The sequence below is a fragment of the Atractosteus spatula genome, chromosome 16 (genome assembly GCF_055471065.1).
Source record: "Atractosteus spatula isolate fAtrSpa1 chromosome 16, fAtrSpa1.hap1, whole genome shotgun sequence".
Taxonomy (NCBI): Eukaryota; Metazoa; Chordata; class Actinopteri; order Semionotiformes; family Lepisosteidae; genus Atractosteus; species Atractosteus spatula.
In genome coordinates this window covers 13,395,896-13,415,701 of record NC_142721.1, presented here as the reverse complement: position 1 = coordinate 13,415,701, position 19,806 = coordinate 13,395,896, and the positions used below count along the sequence as shown (strand labels likewise).

At 40.6% G+C, this 19,806-nt stretch overlaps 2 protein-coding genes across 7 annotated transcripts; one reads left to right on the top strand and one right to left on the bottom strand.

Moving 5' to 3' along the window:
* Nucleotides 1-20: 20 nt before the first annotated feature.
* Nucleotides 21-13,932, bottom strand: atg13 (ATG13 autophagy related 13 homolog (S. cerevisiae)). Of its 5 annotated transcripts, none has more exons than XM_088934981.1 (19): nt 13,713-13,932; nt 13,158-13,238; nt 12,203-12,283; nt 11,195-11,314; nt 10,487-10,533; nt 9,687-9,827; nt 9,434-9,474; nt 8,435-8,531; nt 7,356-7,454; nt 7,101-7,194; nt 6,251-6,349; nt 5,629-5,721; nt 5,038-5,177; nt 4,777-4,897; nt 4,271-4,348; nt 3,933-4,046; nt 3,125-3,253; nt 2,722-2,795; nt 21-2,157 (listed from the first exon to the last, which is right to left on the bottom strand). In XM_088934981.1, the coding sequence occupies exons 2-19, from the start codon at nt 13,224-13,226 to the stop codon at nt 2,124-2,126; spliced, it is 1,671 nt and encodes a 556-aa protein (XP_088791107.1). In that variant the 5' UTR covers nt 13,227-13,238; nt 13,713-13,932; the 3' UTR covers nt 21-2,123. The 5 variants fall into 5 exon arrangements, with proteins under 5 accessions (XP_088791107.1, XP_088791108.1, XP_088791109.1 ...); XM_088934982.1 differs by having other exon boundaries at nt 5,629-5,694; XM_088934983.1 differs by having other exon boundaries at nt 21-2,795.
* Nucleotides 13,933-14,104: 172 nt separating this feature from the next.
* harbi1 (harbinger transposase derived 1) lies at nt 14,105-18,922 on the top strand. Of its 2 annotated transcripts, none has more exons than XM_088934589.1 (3): nt 14,105-14,214; nt 14,677-15,624; nt 16,459-18,922. In XM_088934589.1, exons 2-3 carry the CDS (start codon nt 14,955-14,957, stop codon nt 16,833-16,835), a joined length of 1,047 nt encoding a protein of 348 aa, XP_088790715.1. In that variant the 5' UTR covers nt 14,105-14,214; nt 14,677-14,954; the 3' UTR covers nt 16,836-18,922. The 2 variants fall into 2 exon arrangements, with proteins under 2 accessions (XP_088790715.1, XP_088790716.1); XM_088934590.1 differs by having other exon boundaries at nt 14,170-14,214; nt 14,947-15,624.
* The last annotated feature ends 884 nt before the right edge of the window (nt 18,923-19,806 follow it).

Here is a 19,806-nt window from a genome sequence, read left to right as displayed (position 1 = left end):
ACATTTCACATTAGTAATCCTTCACTTAAAATGTTTTTTTTTTATTTACACAAAGTGATTGTGATGGGTTGAATAATGAACAATTGAGAAATAATTATGTTAGATGGCAGCCACACTTACTGGTGCTTTACAGACTCAAATGCTGGCTTTTTGACACAAATCAAAGACATTCAAAACCATGGCTCACTTTTAACCAAAGTGTACAAAGAAAAACACTCCTCTAGAAACCTGTTCAAAGAATGCAGTTCGTCATGTTGAGTGGAAGAAGCAGGCTGTGTTTAATAGCCTCCCAGATGACTTTCACACACTGCTTTATACCCGATATTTCCCAATAAGCTTTTTGAATTCTAGGGTTTTTATGAACATTTAAGTTATTTCATAGCTTTAGGGACTTGAATGTGCCTCACTTTCACACAGTGCTATAGTACAAAAAGACTTAAGACATAAGACCACTTAAGACTAGACTACCAGAAGGACATTGGTTAATGAACATTATAAACAGAAGTTTCATTAGATCCAAGAGCCACTTAATAAGCCACCTTAAGTCCTTGCTGTGCTATCTGGCATTAGTGGTCTTCATTGTCACTAATTATAGCAAATGTATAATGGAACTCTACCATGTGTTATCAAATAAGTAGCGGACAGCATTCTGTGTCAATAGACTACTGATTTATGAAGTACCTTTAAAGTCTCTGTCCTTATTTTTCTCTGTACTGAAAGGTGCTTTTCATTTACAGCGATACAGAAACACACTCTAACAAATAAACTAGGAAAGCCAACCTTTGTTTAGCCACTGAAAATGTTCCATATTTAAAAATTGCTCTTCACCATTAGTTTTTAGTAATACTTCACTGTCTGTTAGGCCAATCTTAATACAACACAACCAAATATCCACATTGTGAAGCATGTTGGTAAAATGTTTGCCAATTTAAAGTCACATATCCTATTTTGCAGTGTAGCAAGGTCTGTTTTTAATTAACATCTGCAATTCTTAAGCAGTAAAAAATACTTTATTTCTAATTAAAAAATATTCCCATAGAATTAATCCAGAGTTATTACATGCACAAAATGAAATTAACTTAATCGTGTGACAATATAAATAAAAGATTGCAACTGCAATCTGATTTACGTAAATACACAACAAAACCAAAGCAAGGAGATTTTCATTTTTGGATGGATCACACAGAATATCTCTTGGTAACCACGTTATTGATGACATGGATTCAGACTGCCCTGTTCTTGAACATATTTGACTTCACAAGCTTGAATGTGTTTGTTGGACAAATGTACCAACAAGTGATTTTTTGATTGGTGCTTGCACTTTTACAACAAAGTACAACACTGCACATATTTCTATAATTGATGTTCAGTTTTTGATTTGTTGTAGTGGCCAAATACTGTTAGGAAACCTACTTTTGGCAAATAAAATCACTTCTGCTTCTAGGCATCCTCTTCAAGCCCATACCTGCATTAGATATTTCTTAAGGTTGACTTTCCTTTACAAAAATTCAAAACACAGAAAAAATGACAAATCAAGATAGTTATTCAACAGACTGACTTTCTATTATATATATATACATTCTATATACTGTATAGGATGGGTGAGGCATTTTTAAAATAGTTTGTCAGGTTTATTATACAACATAATCATGCTATATTAACAAGGCCTGGGGTAGGAAAGGAAACGGCATTTCAATGAGACTTCTATGAGGAAAAGTGCAAAATGTCCTAAGGCTAAAAAGCACACCAGTCCTTGCAATAAAGCACAAAACTGTAACATCATATTATTTTCTAACATGATGATTCATAAGCAATGTAGTGCATTTTCTACATCTTCGTGATCTACTGTGACTGAGACCCCTGGCATGTGTCTTTGGGCTAGAGATGGGAGCGATTCAATTTAAAGGTCAGATTTCCTGTTTTTGCAAACCAAACCTCTATAGAAACAGCAAGAACATTTCTCTTTAGCCCTTTGCAATGAACATGAACCTCAGTCGCACACAAAATTAAAACCAGGCTTCAACATACCTCTTTCTCACAAATTATTAACACTTAAAGTGACAATGTCCAGTCTCTCTTCCACAGCTTTCTACATTCAAGGACTGCCTTGTCTGTCTGCTGTTTCACTCCAGTACATGTTCAAGTAACGTTTCATTGCTGCATATGAAAAATAAAAGAAAACCGTGACCACCTCCATGAAAACTATGAAGGTCTCTTCAACTGCTTAATAAAACTGCTCAGAGAAGAGCTTCAGTATTTACATTTGGAATAAATACTTACAAATTCTACCTTTCACAATGATTAGGTAACTGGTGCCTACTTACAGTGTTTCTAAATGAATTTCACTCATCTAAAGTGTACGAACTTGAGCCATGCCCACAGCTGAATTGCTAGTTTTAAAAGAAGTGTGTTAACTCTTCACAGCTCTAGCAAAAGGGACACATAATGGATTACATTTTTGCTGACTCTGATAAGACATAGGTGACATTATACACCAAAGATCAGTAATTAATTGTCAACCATTGCTGGTTGCGCTGGGGATGTTTAAAAAAATAAAACAGAAGAGAAAAAGCTCCCCCCCACTCCCAATTTGACCCATAAATCACGGTAATCAAACTCGGACAAGCTCCTGCTCCAGTAGGTCTGCAGATCATCTTTTTGGCATGAAGTGAAAAGACATGACAGGAGTGTCTATTATGATCCGATCTTATCTTATCTTACTGCAGGGTCTCTACAAAAGCATCAAATTCGTCAATGTTCTTCTCGTACATGGCCAGCTTCTCGGGCAGAGAGTCCTGCAGAGAGAGAGAGAGATTACAGGTCGCTGACTCACAGTAAACTGGCAGCCCTTCCAGGTCTGGATTCCATCATGCACTGAGTGGCCAGAACAGCATGAAACTTGGAAGTTCACCAGAGTCAATAATATGATCATTTTCCAACATGCTTGATTTTCCTTAAGTGCAATTCTTTTTAAAAAACCTTTTCATTTCTGTTTGTTCATTTTTATTAATTTGTTCAGGGTATGGCCACTATAATATTCATACGATACCTACACCATGTCCCTTGTGGGATTTCTGCTAACATGTTTTCCTGGATGCAATGTGTAACAAGTGCATTTTCTTACCAAGTCTTCTGCCATAGACTGTGCACTGATGTCAATGGAGAGGCTGCTGAGCTGAGGGGGATTCTGGAACTCTCTGTAAAACGTACCCAGGTCCATAGGAAGGATATCATCCTTGGAAAAGGCAGGCTTCTGAAACAAGGAAAACGAATGTAGATAATAATAATTAATAATTGCTTACACTTACGTAGCGCTTTTCTGGACACTCCACTCAAAGCGCTTTACAGGTAATGGGGATCCCCTCCACCACCACCAATGTGCAGCCCCACCTGGATGATGCGACGGCAGCCATAGTGCACCAGAACCACCCCACACATCAGCTATCAATGGGGAGGAGAGCAGAGTAATGAAGCCAATTCATAGATGGGGATTATTAGGAGGCCATTATTGGTAAGTGCCAATTGGAAATTTGGCCTGGACGCCGGGGTTACACCCTTACTCTTTTCAAGAAACACCCTGGGATTTTTAATGACCACAGAGAGTCAGGACCTCGGTTTTACGTCTCGTCCGATAATGTATCTGCAGGGTCTGGTGGAGAAGAAACCTTTTTGTGGATGTGTATGTCAGGGAGTAATTATTACATTGAAGGCATTCACTAGGAAGGACCATGTGATACATTCTGAACTAAACAGTTCTCACATGGGATGGGAAAGTGTTAACTAACAGGGTAAATAAAAAAAAAGGACATTTTGTGATGCATCTCAAAGGGTTGTTTAGTCTAAAGCCAACACTTGACATTGCACAAAGCTCACGTAGGCTAAGGGAAGATGTGGTTTCAGGCTTAATGGGAGACTTGAGTGACAGCACTCACAAAATCTACCATGACGAAGTCATCCTGCGTCGGTCCGCTGCTCCCACTGGAGTCGTGGGAGTGCAGGCTGGTCTGCAGAGGTGATGCTGGCAGCGGAGATTCAGGGGGGTTCACCTGGGAGACAGGATTTAGACTAGTAAAGGCTGAGAAAACAGCATGGAAGGACACTAGGAGACTGCAAGGCTCGGAAAGATGTGGACCAGTGCCAAGAAACTACACTGAGTCTCAGACCCATGGCCTTGAGGGCTGTGAGGCACCCCGAATAAAAAAGCAATCCACAAGAAAGCGGTTTCATACATGGTCAAGAAGAGTCAAGATGCTGGCATAATATTACCCACCATAAGGTCATTTTCTTCCGGGTCAAAAGTCCTTGGAGCAAACGCAGCAAAAGGCAGATCCAAAGTAGCTGTAGTCACCTATTCAGTCACCAACACAAGAACATGTCAGTGGTGTAAAAGAAAAAAAAAAACTCATTTCTAAAAACAGGATTTGAATGTGTTCTAGTATGGATATGTAGTCTTACGAGTTACCATTAGAGAACAAAGTTCGCTGAAAACAGAAATCTCCATTGCTCTTTAATCCCATTTACAAAGCTGCAACACCCCAATCTGCAACATGTCCTACAATAAAATAACCGCTAAATTATTGCACTAAAAAATTGTCAAGATTTCCACATTTTTCCATCATAGCATCATAGCAATTTTTATTTGAGGACATATAAAACAGGGATAAATATACTGAAACTAAAAATAGTACAAATGCATACTGGTTGGTTGTAGGGAGTCAGGTGCCTGGACTGAAAAGGTCTAACAATTCTGAGCTCTTCCCGCTTTTTCTCCCTCACCTGGGTGGCAGGTTTGTTCACAAAGGCTCCCACTTTCCTTGTAAAGGTGGTCTCCACAAAATCAGGTGGGGAGGTGCCCTTCGCCTCACTGCTTCTGGATAAGGGATCCGTCTCCTCCCCACTTAACAGCAGAGAGAGAAAAGAAAGGAAAAAGGCATGCGCATCACCCTGTGCTTGGACATTTTACCCTTCCTTACAGCTGCCACAACCGGGAAAACAAAGCCAGCTAGATTCTCTGGTGGACTGTAGAGGAGGGCCTACCTGCTGGAGGGGGTGGCCGGGACTTGCTGAGCAGTGTCTGCTGGGGGGCAGGTAGACGCTCTGCCATGCTCCGCCTGTGCCCCGTGACAAGGCTGCACCAGGGCCTGGGGCACCCCTCCCTCTTTCCCTGGTATCGCCATCTGGGGACAGAACAGCACAGAGCATCAGACTGCGGCTGCCGCCGCTGCCTGCATTCACTCTGCCTTACAGTGACTACTGCTGTCCACTGCCGAGACTTTGGAAAGCCATCCCTGAAACTGAAATTAGTGTCTCATGCAACAGACACAGGAGGTGTTTAATAAAGAAAAAAGGAAACCACCCACGATACTTCAAATTTGATTTCAACTCCGTGTGCGTGGTACGATTAAAAATAGAGCTGAAGTTAAGATACATCAGTGAATCTGTGTTACCTTACAGAAAAACATTATTTATTAATATTAAAATGACCGTGTTAGACTTATTAAACACCTGTGACTTTACACATGTGACTCCTGCATTTACCTGCCGGCCACACGGACCGATAATGCAAAGAGCTGGATGTGGGGCAGCAGGCACCATTATGGGCAAGTACTTATTTCTGGAGCTCATTACCTGGTGGGGATGGGCAGCGTTAAAGACAGCAGGATAGCAAAGATCAGCGGTTCCGAGCGTGGGAGGCTGATAGGAAAGACGAGAGCTGTACAGCTGAGAAAGACAGCAGAGAGACAGGGGAGACAAAGGCTAAAAAACATAATCGGAAAGAGGCAACAGAGACAGATAAATGATTTTGGAAATTTATTCAGCATTTCAGAGGTAATGGGAGAGGTGAGAGGCAACAAAAGTCATTGTCTTTGAATTTGAACTACCTAACCTCAGCTAAAAAACCGCCGTCTATCAATATTCTCTCACATCTACACTACAAAACCTCTTTGGGTTTATAGAAATCTGTCAAAAGGTAGGTAGAAAATTGAAGGCAACACACTGTTTTGACAGTTTTGAAAACCTACTGGCAAACTAACGTTGAAAAATGTAGAGTTATTTGAAGGCATTGGCAATTTCAATGTTGAAAGACAAGCCGTCAATGTGTTAAGAATTTAATTAATTTAAGCTTCGTGTTATTAAGCTTAATAGTTAAGTATTATTTTGAAGAACTGTTACTAGGCAGCGAGACGAGTCATGTTAACAGTGGAAGTGTTATCCACACTTAATAAATCCGCCCACACACTGAACTCACTTGGTGTGAGAAAGCCAGCCCCAGCATGGGGACCTTCAGAGTGTCCATCACTGTGGGTTTGAGTGCCTGAGAGTGTGTCTTACTTAGAGTGGACACACACTATACACAGAGACGCACAGAGACAGCAAACAGAGAGAGAAACAAAAAAAGAGAAAGGAAAGCACAACTTATAAAAAGGAAAATGTAGAAAATGACATGTGATTTGGTGCTTGGTAATCAAAACATTAACTGTTCATGAATTTCAGAATGTTCACAGGAGGATTTTAAAAATGTGACATGAAACCAGGACATCAGATTTTAGGCTATGTATAAGTAACGTTGTTTAAGGCAGGTTTAATGAATGGTACCTCTAAGAGGCATATCCATACTAGGACACATTCAAATCCAGTTTTGAAAAACTACATTAGGAGAGTCATACTGTGACTGTGGCACATAATTGTGTGAATCTTAATAGAAAAAAAGTTACTTACAAGAAACTGAGCAGAGGTTTCAAATCTTTGGAAAATATAGTAGAATGTGACAGAGAAATTTAATATGAAATATACATGTTAATTATGATATGTTTACATCACAAATATCCTTCCTTAAATTTACCACAGGACTAATAGATGTGTAAGAATATTAGGAACATAAGTACTAAAGGAATCTAACACATTTCCCATCTGCCCCAAACACAATAAGGCTGTCCTTTATGTCTTTGCACTTAAAAGTTATTTTCTAAATTATAAAGTTATATTAAGTTTGCGCACCTGCATCATCACCTGAATGGAACTACTGATGAGATGAGTATAAGACGGTTCAAAAATGTTTAAGTGAAGTGTTCAAGATGTGCACCCCAGGGGCTGGTTACCTGGGAGGGGGGAGAGGTGGAGAAGGATGTTGTGCAGACCTCCTGGGAATCCTCAACTCCAGGATACATCACTCCATCATCTTCACCTGTCGTCCTTGGAAACAAGAGCACAAGGCATCATGACAGCCTGGGCAAAAAGCCTTACTTCAGAGATTCAGATTTTCAGGCTGGCAACAAAAGTCAAGCTCAATTTTAATTGTGAAGAACAAACTGTGCGTGTGTTGTCTATTGACATGAAAATCAAAATGCTCTCACCTGTAGTTGCAAGGGTGCATAGGTCCCATATTGGGGAAGGGGCGGTCAACAAAATGATCTATGATGATCCCCATTATAGGAGCAGTCCTCTCAAACTGCCTGCAAACAAAAATCAGGAAAAGGAGAAACCGAAATGCTTGGACTAGATTTAAAATACCCCATGGTTTGTGCTTTTCCTTTAAATTCCCCATCATCTTCCACATAAATTCAGCAGTTTACTTCTTTGTAGCTATGGCTGTAGTTTCCTATGACAGCACAAAAAGTGTCTCTTTGAAAAAGAATTAAGACAAAAATTAATACCATATTTCCTAAAAACAGAGAAGCAGGCATGAATACCTAATGAAAAAAACACAATATTCTTATTACTTGATTTGTCCCAAAAGTATGATACAGATTTTGAAAAGAAAATAATCTTGAAACTGTGAAAATCTCTTTAAATTTATGACTTCACTTTTTAAAATCCTGCTTAAAAATCCTGATGAATTCTTTAATCTCTCAGTGAGAGCTAATGGTTTAAACTGTACATCCTGTAAATGCATCACTAATTAAGCATCTTGTATTTCCTTTATCCTCTAATCCAATTTAATAGATGACCCTGCTCCACACTAACAATGGCCTATAGGGAGGACATTATTAAACCTCCTCTGCACTTTCATTAATCTGCCTTAGGTAACTGTGCTCACAGGTGACCCCTAGGGGCAGTACAAAAAAAAATTGATAAAAGGTAGATCTACTACAGAAATTACTGAACGTTTTTAAATCCCATTGAACACACAGGTTCAGAAGCCAAAACACACACAGCTCACAATCGCATTATCTTGTCATGTACTTATACAATCCACTCTAACTACAGTGACTGTCTAATATTAAGGTGTACAACTGAACTAGAGTTCTGCTAAAACTGCAGCAAAAATGAGTAATCAAAAAAAACTAAATTCTAAATAGCTGTTCTTCTGCGATTCAGTTTTTTTTCCCTCATCAGGTTAGAGCTGTAAGACTGACACAAAAAGCTGAACATGTCATGCTTCACAAGTATGAACAAAGTCAGTTTAAGCACGGACTGTACTTGGAGGCAGTACCTGGTTGACATAAAAGCCAGATTAGTTCTATAAGCACAGGACAGAGTGATGGTACCGACTGGTGTCCCGACTATCCCTACACGTACAGTCTGAAACCCTGAAGAAAAAAGAAAACACCAGGACAAAAAATGGTGATTGTCAGACAGTAAGACGATTATAAAATAAAAAAAACCCACAATGACACAAAAGCCTTAAAAACACTTTTGTGGGATCCCTAGCAGCTCAACCATTAAAGGAGGCCGTCTGAGTGCACATGGTGTTCTGTGACCTAAATGTCACGGGTTCGAGTTAGGGTCCTGTCATGAGCTGTCCAAGACTGGGAATGTCTAAATGTGAGGCCCTTAACTCAGCAGGGCTCTCAGCAACATGGTGACCCCTGCAGTGTCTTGGAGCACATGCAGGCTGTTATCAGTCAGAGCTGTGCCTCTCCTCTGGCCAGGGCTGTGGTTCTTGTGGCATGTTGCCAGCTATATTGCCCTACAACTCATACCTGCCAGCTCACTAAAGCTCAGCAGGTCGGAGCCTGACCAGTTCCTGGATGGGAGACTTCCTGGGAAAGCAACGGTTGCTGCTGGAAGAGGTGTTAGTGGGACCAGTTGAGGATGCTCTACCTGCAGTCTGTGTGGGTCCTAATGCCCCAGTATAGTGATGGGGACACTATACTGTAAAAAAGGTGCAGTCCTTCGGATGAGGTGTAAAACTGAGGTCCTGACTCTCTGTGGTCATTAAAAATCCCAGAAAGTTTTTCAAAAAGAGAAGTAGTGTCAACTCTGGTGTCCTGGCCCTGACAGGCCAAACACATTGGGTATACAAAACATGCTTATTCTCAATTTCAATGTGTACGACATGATCATACGTGCAGCGATTATTTCAAGGTTTGGTGTATTAGTAATAAAAGTGTGAGGATACATACTATCTAATAGAAATACTTGGGATATTATAGTTTTGTTTCACACAGTATGAAAATTGTAACATTTAACAAAAGATTAAAAAGGATACCTTCTCCAAGCCCTGCAAGCTGCACTTCACCAAAATATATCCTGCAAGAAAATAAAACACATATTAAAAAACACAGAAGAAAGAAACCCAATATTAATTTTAATGCAAAGAGAAACCAATTTGCGACCAAAAATATTTTCCCTCATTTATAGTGCTTTTATCTCCTTCATGTCAATACCATGAAAAAATACAGCTGCATTTCAGGATTTCTGTAAGTTGTAAGTTCTGTAACAGGTGTATAAAGCATTTTTACCTGTACAGAATGACATAGTCATGGCCTTGTTTCCTTGACAGCTTGTAGGCTGGTGTCACCCTTGTTATAGCCAGCAATGATTTAAGCAGTAGAGACAGTCTGTTGTAAACAGTGTATGACACTTTAATATCTTTATCACACCTGGAAAATAAAGAGTTACATTTTTTATTCAGGGAAGAATAACAAAACATTTTTTTAGAATCAGACTGCTTTTCCTTGGTCTTCTTGTAGCCTGGTACATTGTTGCTCTTGTATTGTTGCTCTTTTGAAACAAGATATTTAAGATTTCTGAATGGTGATATAACACTGCAGTCTACTTTTACTTTAACAGAACTTTCCAAAGATTTAGTTAAAACAACATTTCATCTCTTTAGCCATCTTATGTATCAACAATATGAGCTGACTGCAATTTGTGCTCCAAAGGCCATTTAAACTATCCTTATAGAAGCATCCCTGACATCTTCAGACTTAAAACCAAATAAGCCAAACAAAAAACTGCAATTCAGAAACAAAGTTATTTTGCTAGTTTTACATTCTGAATATACATTAAAAGGTAGTATATTCCAAAAATAAAATGCATGGTTTAACCATCTTTTTAACTTTTCTGTTCATCGTTAATATTGAAAAGACACATAACATACTTCTAAGCGAAACAGCTTGAATGGATAATTAGCAGGATAATCAGTATGTTCCCCATGATCTGCCTCAGAAAATATATTAGCCAAAGCTTTAATACAACCATATAAACATTTATGAGATCATCTGAGGCAGTAAAAAAACAGCTTACAACTAAGACTTACTTCTCATTCATTTCCAAACACCATGTTTCCAGTTCCATTGAATCTCCCTATGAATATAACAAGACAAATTACAGATAACCAGTGCAATTTGTTCTGCATAAGAATTATTCTTCAGCATCACAGTCAATCTTATCACAAAGCTGTCTATACATGCTTAATAGCTAATTCAAGGATACCAATGTTTAAGCAAACTATAACAGAAAATTAAAAAAACAAAGTAGTCTAGAACGTTTCAACAAGGTAGGAAAGAGGTTATGCAACAAAATAAATAATCGATAGTCAGTCTTATTAAAGAATGATGCCTTCCATAAATGAGTTTGCCAAGTGATTTACCAAGACAGCCATGTAGGATAATGATGCACAAGGACTGAGCTTCACATTTTCATGTCATAGCACATGCTCTACAAACTGAGCTAATCACGCACTTTAAGTATTTTAATGAAATGTGAATTCCTTCATCTTGGTACTGTTCTTATACAAACAAAAAGACCAGTGGACTTCCATTCAAATTCTTAATAGGATGCTGTTGTTGTGCCTTTGTGCAACCTACAAGCTGCACAGCTTGATCTTGCCATATGAATGAGTACATCGTTAGGCTGTAACTATAAATTAGACTTTCTTCTCAACTGATTTTCGCAGTTAAATAAAGGACCCAAACCCATTTAGGGGCAAATGAGGCCTTTTCTGCTTTGACAGCTGTTTTCTTACCTCTGAGGTTTTAAGGGAGATTTCCACACACATGGACCTCCCAATTCCTGGAAGCTGACCACCCAGAGCTCTTTTAGCCTCATGGGTAACTTCTGGGATGTCTTTTATTGCTAGATTGAACTGTAAAGATAAAAGGTCCCTTTTTTCACTGTCAAGACAAGAACACATTTACCAAAAAAGCACACAAACACAGCAAACACATACAAACTGAACACTTCAGTTAGCAAACCTGTAAATTAGGAACTTTAGTGCTCTTCTTAAAAAAACATTCAAGGTAAATTCAAATCTTAAATTAAATCTAGATGTGTACAATAACTCACATTAAAGTATCCGGATCAACTGAAAGATGCATGGGCACAGGAATAATGAAATTCTTTGGAAATCAATCACTGGGACTGGATATTCCCAATTCATTAAATATGTATGTACTCATGGACATTTTCAAAACCTAAAAATTCTTTCAAAGCATCTGCTTTAGGGTTTTGCCAGGTGAGCCAAACACAGAAATTAATTAACAGGTTGGGATGGCAGGTTAAGACTCTGCCTTGTTATTTTTTTTTGTCATGAGTTACATTATAATCACTGCTTATTTGTTTAGAAATTTTAAATATTTTTTAATTTGGAATCATCCCTTGTGTCTTTGTCTTGGATCACAATGATGATCTCTTTATGCCTACATGGTGAATGGAAAGGTGCAGACAAGCTCCTTGGACTTGCCCACCCTTGAAGACATTCGTCTTGCCATGCTATAAACTCTGCTGTTACGTACAAGAGGGTTCAGTGCAAAATAGAAGGCAAGCATGTTCCTTGCGGACGTCACCACAAGTCTACAGGTCTCCCTGGGAGTTGCAGGGGTCTCAACTAATCCTAACCTAACCTGCCCTGGAGTGGCAGTGGGTACCACTGGGGTGGAGTGGAGTGGGTACCATTGCTTGGAGCACTCCAGGCACAGCCAGCTGGTAGCATGACCCAGGCTGTACGATTGCCCTGCTGTGACGGGAGTCTTACCCAGTCAGAGCCAGTAGGCGAGGATGAGGAGCGGGTGCAGATCTTCTCCCCAAGTCGGGCTTGAACAATCACCTGCACCGTCTGGAACAAAGGGATAATGCGGCCGTTCACCATCAACAATTCATGAGCAGGTTGCAATTAATTCATTTTTCATGTCAGCGAATGTTTTAAATGCGAGTTGTCATTTTGCATAAAGGTCACATAGAATTATTGAACTCTACCCTCTACCACTCACACAGCTGTTTTTTTTGCACATTGCGTGTGCTGACGTGTATTTAAGTTGGATGTTATTTAACTTTGTTGTTGCTGCTGTTGTTCCATGTTTAGGTTTGGTGTTTCATTAAAGTCACTGTATTAGAGAATACATGCAAATAAGCATTTCATTGCACTTGTGCATATGACAAATAAACTGAACTGAGCATGGAGATGATAACCATCATCAGAAATAAATATATTAATGGTGGGTTATATGTGAAATGACAGCCCCGACTAGCTCTGTTGATAGAGAATGAAACTCATAATCTCAGGGTAGTGGGTTCGTGTCCCACGTCGGGCGCCAGGTCCTCCATGTTGGAGGTTGGGCACAAGGCTAACATACCTGTACCATAAAAAAAACTTTACTGTTGCTGTCCCTACATGCCAGAAGGCATAATGGGCAAACATCCATCCATATGTGAAATTAGTTACTTAACCATATCACAACACAACTATTTTTGAACACTCTTCTCCCAAAACGTCTAGCCCAATTAATAAAATAGAACTGCACAGCAAAAAAACCTTAACTACTATGCATGGCCTTCGCCAAGACGATTGTAACATTGAAAAATTATCATAAGGTATTTCACATCCATTAATATTCAAAGACACCTGGAATACTACGTTGTCGCCCCTGACGAATATATGTACATGAACCCAGGAACCGCATCTTTTGTTTTTTATTTTCGAGCCACAGTACCTTTAAGGCAAAAAATTTGATGAATTTGTCCAAGTCCTTTTTATCCTGTGGGCTCAAATCGCTGTCCATTATGGAAGGCAACTTTAAAAAAAAAGCGAAAGATGATACATTTTACGGTCAGCAATAGCAATACGAGGAAATGTGCACAAGGCATTCTCAGACCGCTCTCTGAAACTAACGCCAGGTGTACTGACGCAGCTGTAAGGTAATGTATTTAAACCTACAGTAATACATACGTTTACAATCTTACTAGTATTCAGTACTGGCTATTTACTTTTATTTATCCGACCTAGGGAAGCCGTTTAGAAGACATTCACGAAGTTATTAACACCCTACAATAACTACAGCAAATAGCAGCAATTATGTTATCCTGGCTAACTCGTTGAGCAAATAATTAAAAATACAAACTGTTACAGTAAATAATGTTTATTCTTTTTAATGCATAACAGAGTTAGCATAAACCGACCCACGAATATTCAATGTTTAGAATTTAGAAAATACGCAATTGGTAGCAATTAAAACGTATCTTGTTGGTTCAAGCACCGTGATACTTACAGCTCATTACAGTATCAGATTACGGGATTCTTCGACTCTAATTGACGGTTTCGTAATTTTTAAGTATTAGTCAAACAGTTTTTATTTCAATCCGTCGAAAAAGTCCGGTATTTCAAAACCATTTTAAAAGACTTAAAGAAACCAGCAAAACAAAATCTGCCAACTGTTCCATTTCTCTGTTTGTTTTCATCGGGCCAGGGTAAGTAAAGCTAGCGGCGCTTCTGAAAGGGTCGCACTTTCGGTATTTCATGGCTGTATAACCATGCGTCATAACAATAAAACAACCCGAAATAATACTCTATATTTCTACTGATATTGTGTTTTCTCGATGTACTCAGCTCTCTAGTTTTTATAGTATTTCAGAGGTGGAAAAAAAAATACTGTTGAAACTGCGCAGGAGAAACATTCGATAGTTACGCTCTGCAGTCATGCCCGATGGATGTGTGTGTGGGTAGTTGTGTGGACTGTAAACAGACAGGTTTGCCTTTTATTCTACAAAAAGGTACATTTTAATATTACTCAGTAGTACTACAGCAGTATTTGTGAGTTGTCTGATGCCCTGGAAGCATTATGATACAACATGCTTTACAGTGAAAAGTCTTGTAATGATACAGCATTTAGATGTCTTTCTTGATGCAGGCTGAAATTATGAGTAATTTGACTTTATTTGGAACGCTGGCGTCATTAATAACTATCACTGCTACTAAATTATTACTATTAATGTGAATTTCCGGCAATAGACGCCCTAAGAAAATACCTTTCATTTTAGTACATTAAGCCACTCTACGGTTTTGGAGGTTTAGTCCAATTCACATTGCGTGGATATTCACAGAAGATCAAAGGTCTGTTTTATACATTGCATATTCCTGAAAATCGTTGGAAGTTTTGGTTTAATGTACAGAGGGCGTGTGAGTCTTTTTAATGCAGCGTTTGTTTTTTGTAATGTAGTTGTTTTGCCTTTTAGTATGTCAAGCGTCAGTGCGATCACGACATTGATCAGTGGAAATTATTAACTGCAGTTCGGGAGGGTTAACGCCGACAAGTCAGTCTCTCACACCTGTACCCTATCGCCATCACCACCAAACTAGCTACGCTGCCCACTGACCAAGCCCAGCCTCTCCCATCAAATACTCCTAGCATTCAGCTCTGGGATGTTCTTGTCCCTAGTGAACCATTTATATCTGTGTCTCTCGCAAGCCCTGCCAGACTGTTTACGTCGTTGGTCGTGTTACAGGATCGGGAATGGCTATCCCTATAGCTATACTGGATTGTGACCTTTTGCTCTACGGCCGTGGGCAGAGGACCTTGGACAGGTTTGACATAGAGACCGTCTCGGATGAGTTCCTGTTGACTAATTTCGGCTTCCCGCGGGAATTCATTTACTACCTGGTGGAAATGCTGGGCGACACCCTGTCGCGGCCCACGCAGAGGTCGCGGGCCATCAGCCCCGATGTGCAGATCCTGGCCGCGCTGGGGTTCTACACCTCGGGATCCTTCCAGACCCGGATGGGGGATGCGATAGGGATCAGCCAGGCCTCCATGAGCCGGTGCGTCGCCAACGTGACCAAGGCGCTGGTGGAAAAGGCCTCCCAGTTCATCGGCTTCACGCAGGACGAGGCGACGCAGCAGCAGTGCAGAGACGAGTTCTACCGGGTGGCCGGCGTGCCCAACGTGCTGGGGGTGCTGGACTGTGTCCACATTGCCATCAAGGCCCCCAATGCCGAGGACCTGTCGTATGTCAACCGGAAAGGGTTTCACTCCATCAACTGCCAGCTCGTGTGCGATCCAAGAGGCCTGCTGCTGAGTGCGGAAACCCACTGGCCTGGGGGCCTGCAGGACACGGCCATATTTCAGCAATCGACGGTGAGCAGGCTGTTCGAAGAGCAGGTGCATCACGACGGCTGGTTGCTGGGTAAGCCTTCGTCAGCTTGGTTTGGTTTAACTGCTTGCAAAGCCCGGGAGCCGATGGGCCCTGCCTTCTCTCATCACATACTGTAGGGGCGGGATACCAGACCTCTCGTGTTGCTCACATCTCTTTGGCTCTTCCCTTTCTTTCTGTAGAGCCGAATTATTTGCATCAACACTTTAAATTCTGTAATGGCTCTTTCAATATCCCAGTGCCGTTTTGGGGGGAAAGAACACATTTGGGGGCGGAGTAGTGGCTCAGGATCTGTGCCTGTGGCTGGAAGGTTGCCGGTTCAAATCCCACAGCCGGCAGAGGAATCCTACTCCGTTGGGCCCCTGAGCAAGGCCCTTAACCCCAACTGCTCCAGGGGTGCTGTACAGTGGCTGACCCTGTGCTCTGACCCCAGGCTTCTCTTTCCCCGTCTGTGTGCCTTTGTGTCTCATGGAGAGTGAGCTGGGATATTCAAAAAGTCAAATTCCTAATGCAAGAAATTGTATAGGGCTAATAAAATGATCTTATCTTATCTTATAATTTTGTTGGAGGGGGAAGTTTTAGATTTGCCACTTTTTCGAAGAGGTGTCATGCTGGCGTGAGTTGTAAAATTTCAATGATTTCGCCGTATTTCGTTTGCGTTTAACCTATTTCCTGAACTAAACAGATGAACAATCTCATCTTTTAAACCATTTTTCTTTCTGATAATGTCTGTGCGTTCTTAAGCTTCTTACATCAAATCAAAGGTTGCTTGTATCCTCTCTGTTGTGCTCTTGTGAAGTGGGTAAAGATGTTTTTGTTTTTGCATAGATGTGTTGTTGATGTATCTGTGTGTTTTGTGCGTTGAAGGAGACAACAAGTACCCTCTGAAGAAGTGGCTGATGACGCCTCTCCAGTACCCAGAAACCCCTGCGGAATACCGCTACAACATGGCCCATACGGCCACGCATGAGATCATTGACCGGACTTACCGGGCCTTACAGACCCGCTTCCGCTGCCTGGACGGGTCCAAGGGCTACCTGCAGTACTCGCCCGAGAAGTGCGCCAACATCATCCTGGCCTGCTGCGTGCTCCACAACGTGTCCCTCCAGACCGGCCTGGACGCCTGGACCTTCGAGCGCACGGAGACTCCTGACCAGCCGGAGGAAGGCTGCGAGCAGATGGACTCCATGGACCCTGAAGCCTTCAGGATCCGGCAGGAGCTGATCCTCAATCACTTCAGCTAGCGAGCCCACCCGGAATATCCCCGAAGCCCCGGTTTTGTCCTTGACGCAGTGACCGCTCCGGGGCGTCCCTGATGGTTTTAAAACGGGGAAAGTGTTCCTCGTCTAGTTTAATTTTTTTTTTCTTCCCCCAGCAGTCCATGTTGACAAACGCAACTTTGATGTTGACAAACGCAACTTTGAGAGAATCTGTCGTCTTACGGCTTCATGTCATGTAAAGTGTTCCCAAGATAATGCTGATAACGCTGATAAGAGTTTGTGCCCACTTCAGAAGGAAACCCTCCTGATTGACAGCCTCATTTTCCATTTGCGTCTGTCTCTGAGTAACATAATTTCATCTATGCCTGTTCTTGCTCTAAAGGTGCTTTGTTAATGCACCTGTCATGGTCTTGGAGTGAGATATTGTAAGTAAGCCGTCCCCTGCTCAGTGTCATTTTTGTACTGTATCTCTTCAAAGCAGCAGGACAGGACCAGAGCAGTTTCTAACAACTCTTAATGGAAACTCCTGTCATAAGGAAAAAAAATCTCCTTTTTTATTTTTTTTTTTCCAACTACTTAGACAACCACAAAAAAGACAGATGGAAAGCATTCATGAAAGCCCTGACTATATCCAGTTGTGGCTTATCTCAAGAGTAAAGATGGATGAGATTGATATTTCTGTTTAGTCTCATTTTTCCAGTAACAGAAACGGGTAGAAAAACTGCATCATTTATTTCAGATTTCTCTCTGTAATGACATTTTTGTTAAAGAATCTTACTACTCATACTTTATTTTAAAAGAAAGTGTCTGGAAATGCCCAGATTTATTAATTCAGTATGAAACTTCATACAGAGGTCTTAATTGGACTTTACCAGAAGTACACTTAACAGTGGACATTGTCTTTTGCCCTTTTGTGAGCTGGTCTCCTTATCCGTGAATTATACAATACCATAATAATGAACACACTACTGATGGGTGAACAAATTGAGATCATTCAGTAATCCTCAGCTGTTGCATTTTTTAGCTGTATTAAAACCAAGGTAAAGCCTTCTTAACTTAAAATCTGAAATACATTTGAAATACATTTTGTTGTACCAAGCTTAAAAATTCTAATACTTATTTTTCCCCAAACATTTACACTCATTTCCTTGCACCTCCCAGAGAGATGTGAATTTGGTTTGATTGGCTATTTAAATTGTCCATCCCATTTAAACCCATTAGGAAGGGAGCTGAGTGTCCTATCTCCTCACTCTCTGCTCTGCTGGAGCTGTTCTGAAGCCATACTGCCTATACTCCTTACAGCCTACATCAGGCAGTTGAGCTTCATTAAATCTGTTCAGTGTATGTGTTTTCAGTTCATCCTTTCCCAATTAATCAGACATGATTCATTCCCTGGATCGTTTTTTTGTGAGGAATGGCACTTAACTTAAATTGTTCTTATTCTTCCCACAGTAGTCAGCATGATGGATATGTACAAACCTAATTTTCTAGGTCCTGTTGGATAAACTAAATGAGGTGTGCAGTTTGGACTGAATTAAATGAAGACATAATCACTAATCTGATTCTGGGTGTATGTATGTCCGGAGAACAGGTTTGCATATGTTTATGCCTTACATCATGAGATTTAGTGACTTTTTACAGTATATCTAAAGCGATACATCTGGTTCCATGGTGCGTAGAATGCATACACTCCGTGTCTTCAGCAGCAGTAAATCAAAGTATGGAATTATGGAGGGTGTTTTACTGCCTGTGTGTAAACCAGACATTCCCCAAAGAGAATCCTACTCCATTGGGCCCCTGAGCAAGGCTCTTAACCCCAACTGCTCCAGGGGTGCTGTATAAATGGCTGACCCTGCGCTCTGACCCCCAGCTTCTCTCCCTGTCTGTGTGTCTCATGGAGAGCAAGCTGGGGTATGCAAAAAGACAAATTCCTAATGCAAGAAACTGTATATGGCCAATAAAGTGATCTTATCTTTTCTTCTGTCTCAGCTGACATGGTCACCCCCCTTCTTATCTTAGTTCTCCAATAAACTATTTTTTTTATTTTGGGTTTTCTTATGACTGTTTTCTATATCTGACTAATAAAATAGTTTATTAAAATCATGTTCACCTTAAATGGTTTAAAATTCCATCTGTGTTGCATTCAAGAAAAAAGAGCTTACCCTTAGCCATGTCAGACTATTTCTTGAGTATAAATACTTTAGAAAGGGTTCCCTCCTCAGAAATAAAGACGGTGGTGGGCACTCAGCTCTTCCATCCTGGAGTCGACTCTGGAATGGGACCTTTCTGTGTGGAGTTTGCGTGTCACTTCTGTGTCTATATGGACTTTCTCCAGGAGCTCCGGTTTCTCTGCCTTCCAGAGACACACCACCTAGCTCAGTTAGCTTCTCTGAGTTGACTGTTTGTGCATGTTTGCCTGGAATGTGGTCCTGTCTTGTGCCCTGTGCTTACTAGAAATGAGCTTATTTCTGATCATGGAAGGATTGCTGAAGTATATTCTATCTAAAAAATTGTCCCTTGCCTATTTCATTTACTCATTTTAAAACTGACATTTTTGGAAGCTAAAACACCACTTCCTGTGGTCATGTTTACAAATATATATGGATATTTAAGGAGGTTACAATAAGAGCTGGGGATGACAATTTAGAAATGCACAATACCCTGTTAACACTGGCGTAGATTTAAAAACGACAACAGTCTTCATTTCTAAATAATTTATCATTTACAGAGGTCAGTTAATAAGAAAGGTGATTACTAGTAGCACTGAAAAGAATGTTGAATTCTTGTACTGTATAAAATGAATTACTGTTATTAGAAACCATGATTTTTTTTTCATGTAAAGTTCGTCTTTTGAATTTCATTATGAAGATTTGCTTGGCGCTACAGGTACTGTGGGTTTGTGAAGTGATTCAGAACTATGCCAGCAGTGCTGATACGACTACGTCGGCGCTAGGACCTGTGCGCTCGGTCCGTGGCGCTCCCTTGTCAAACAAAA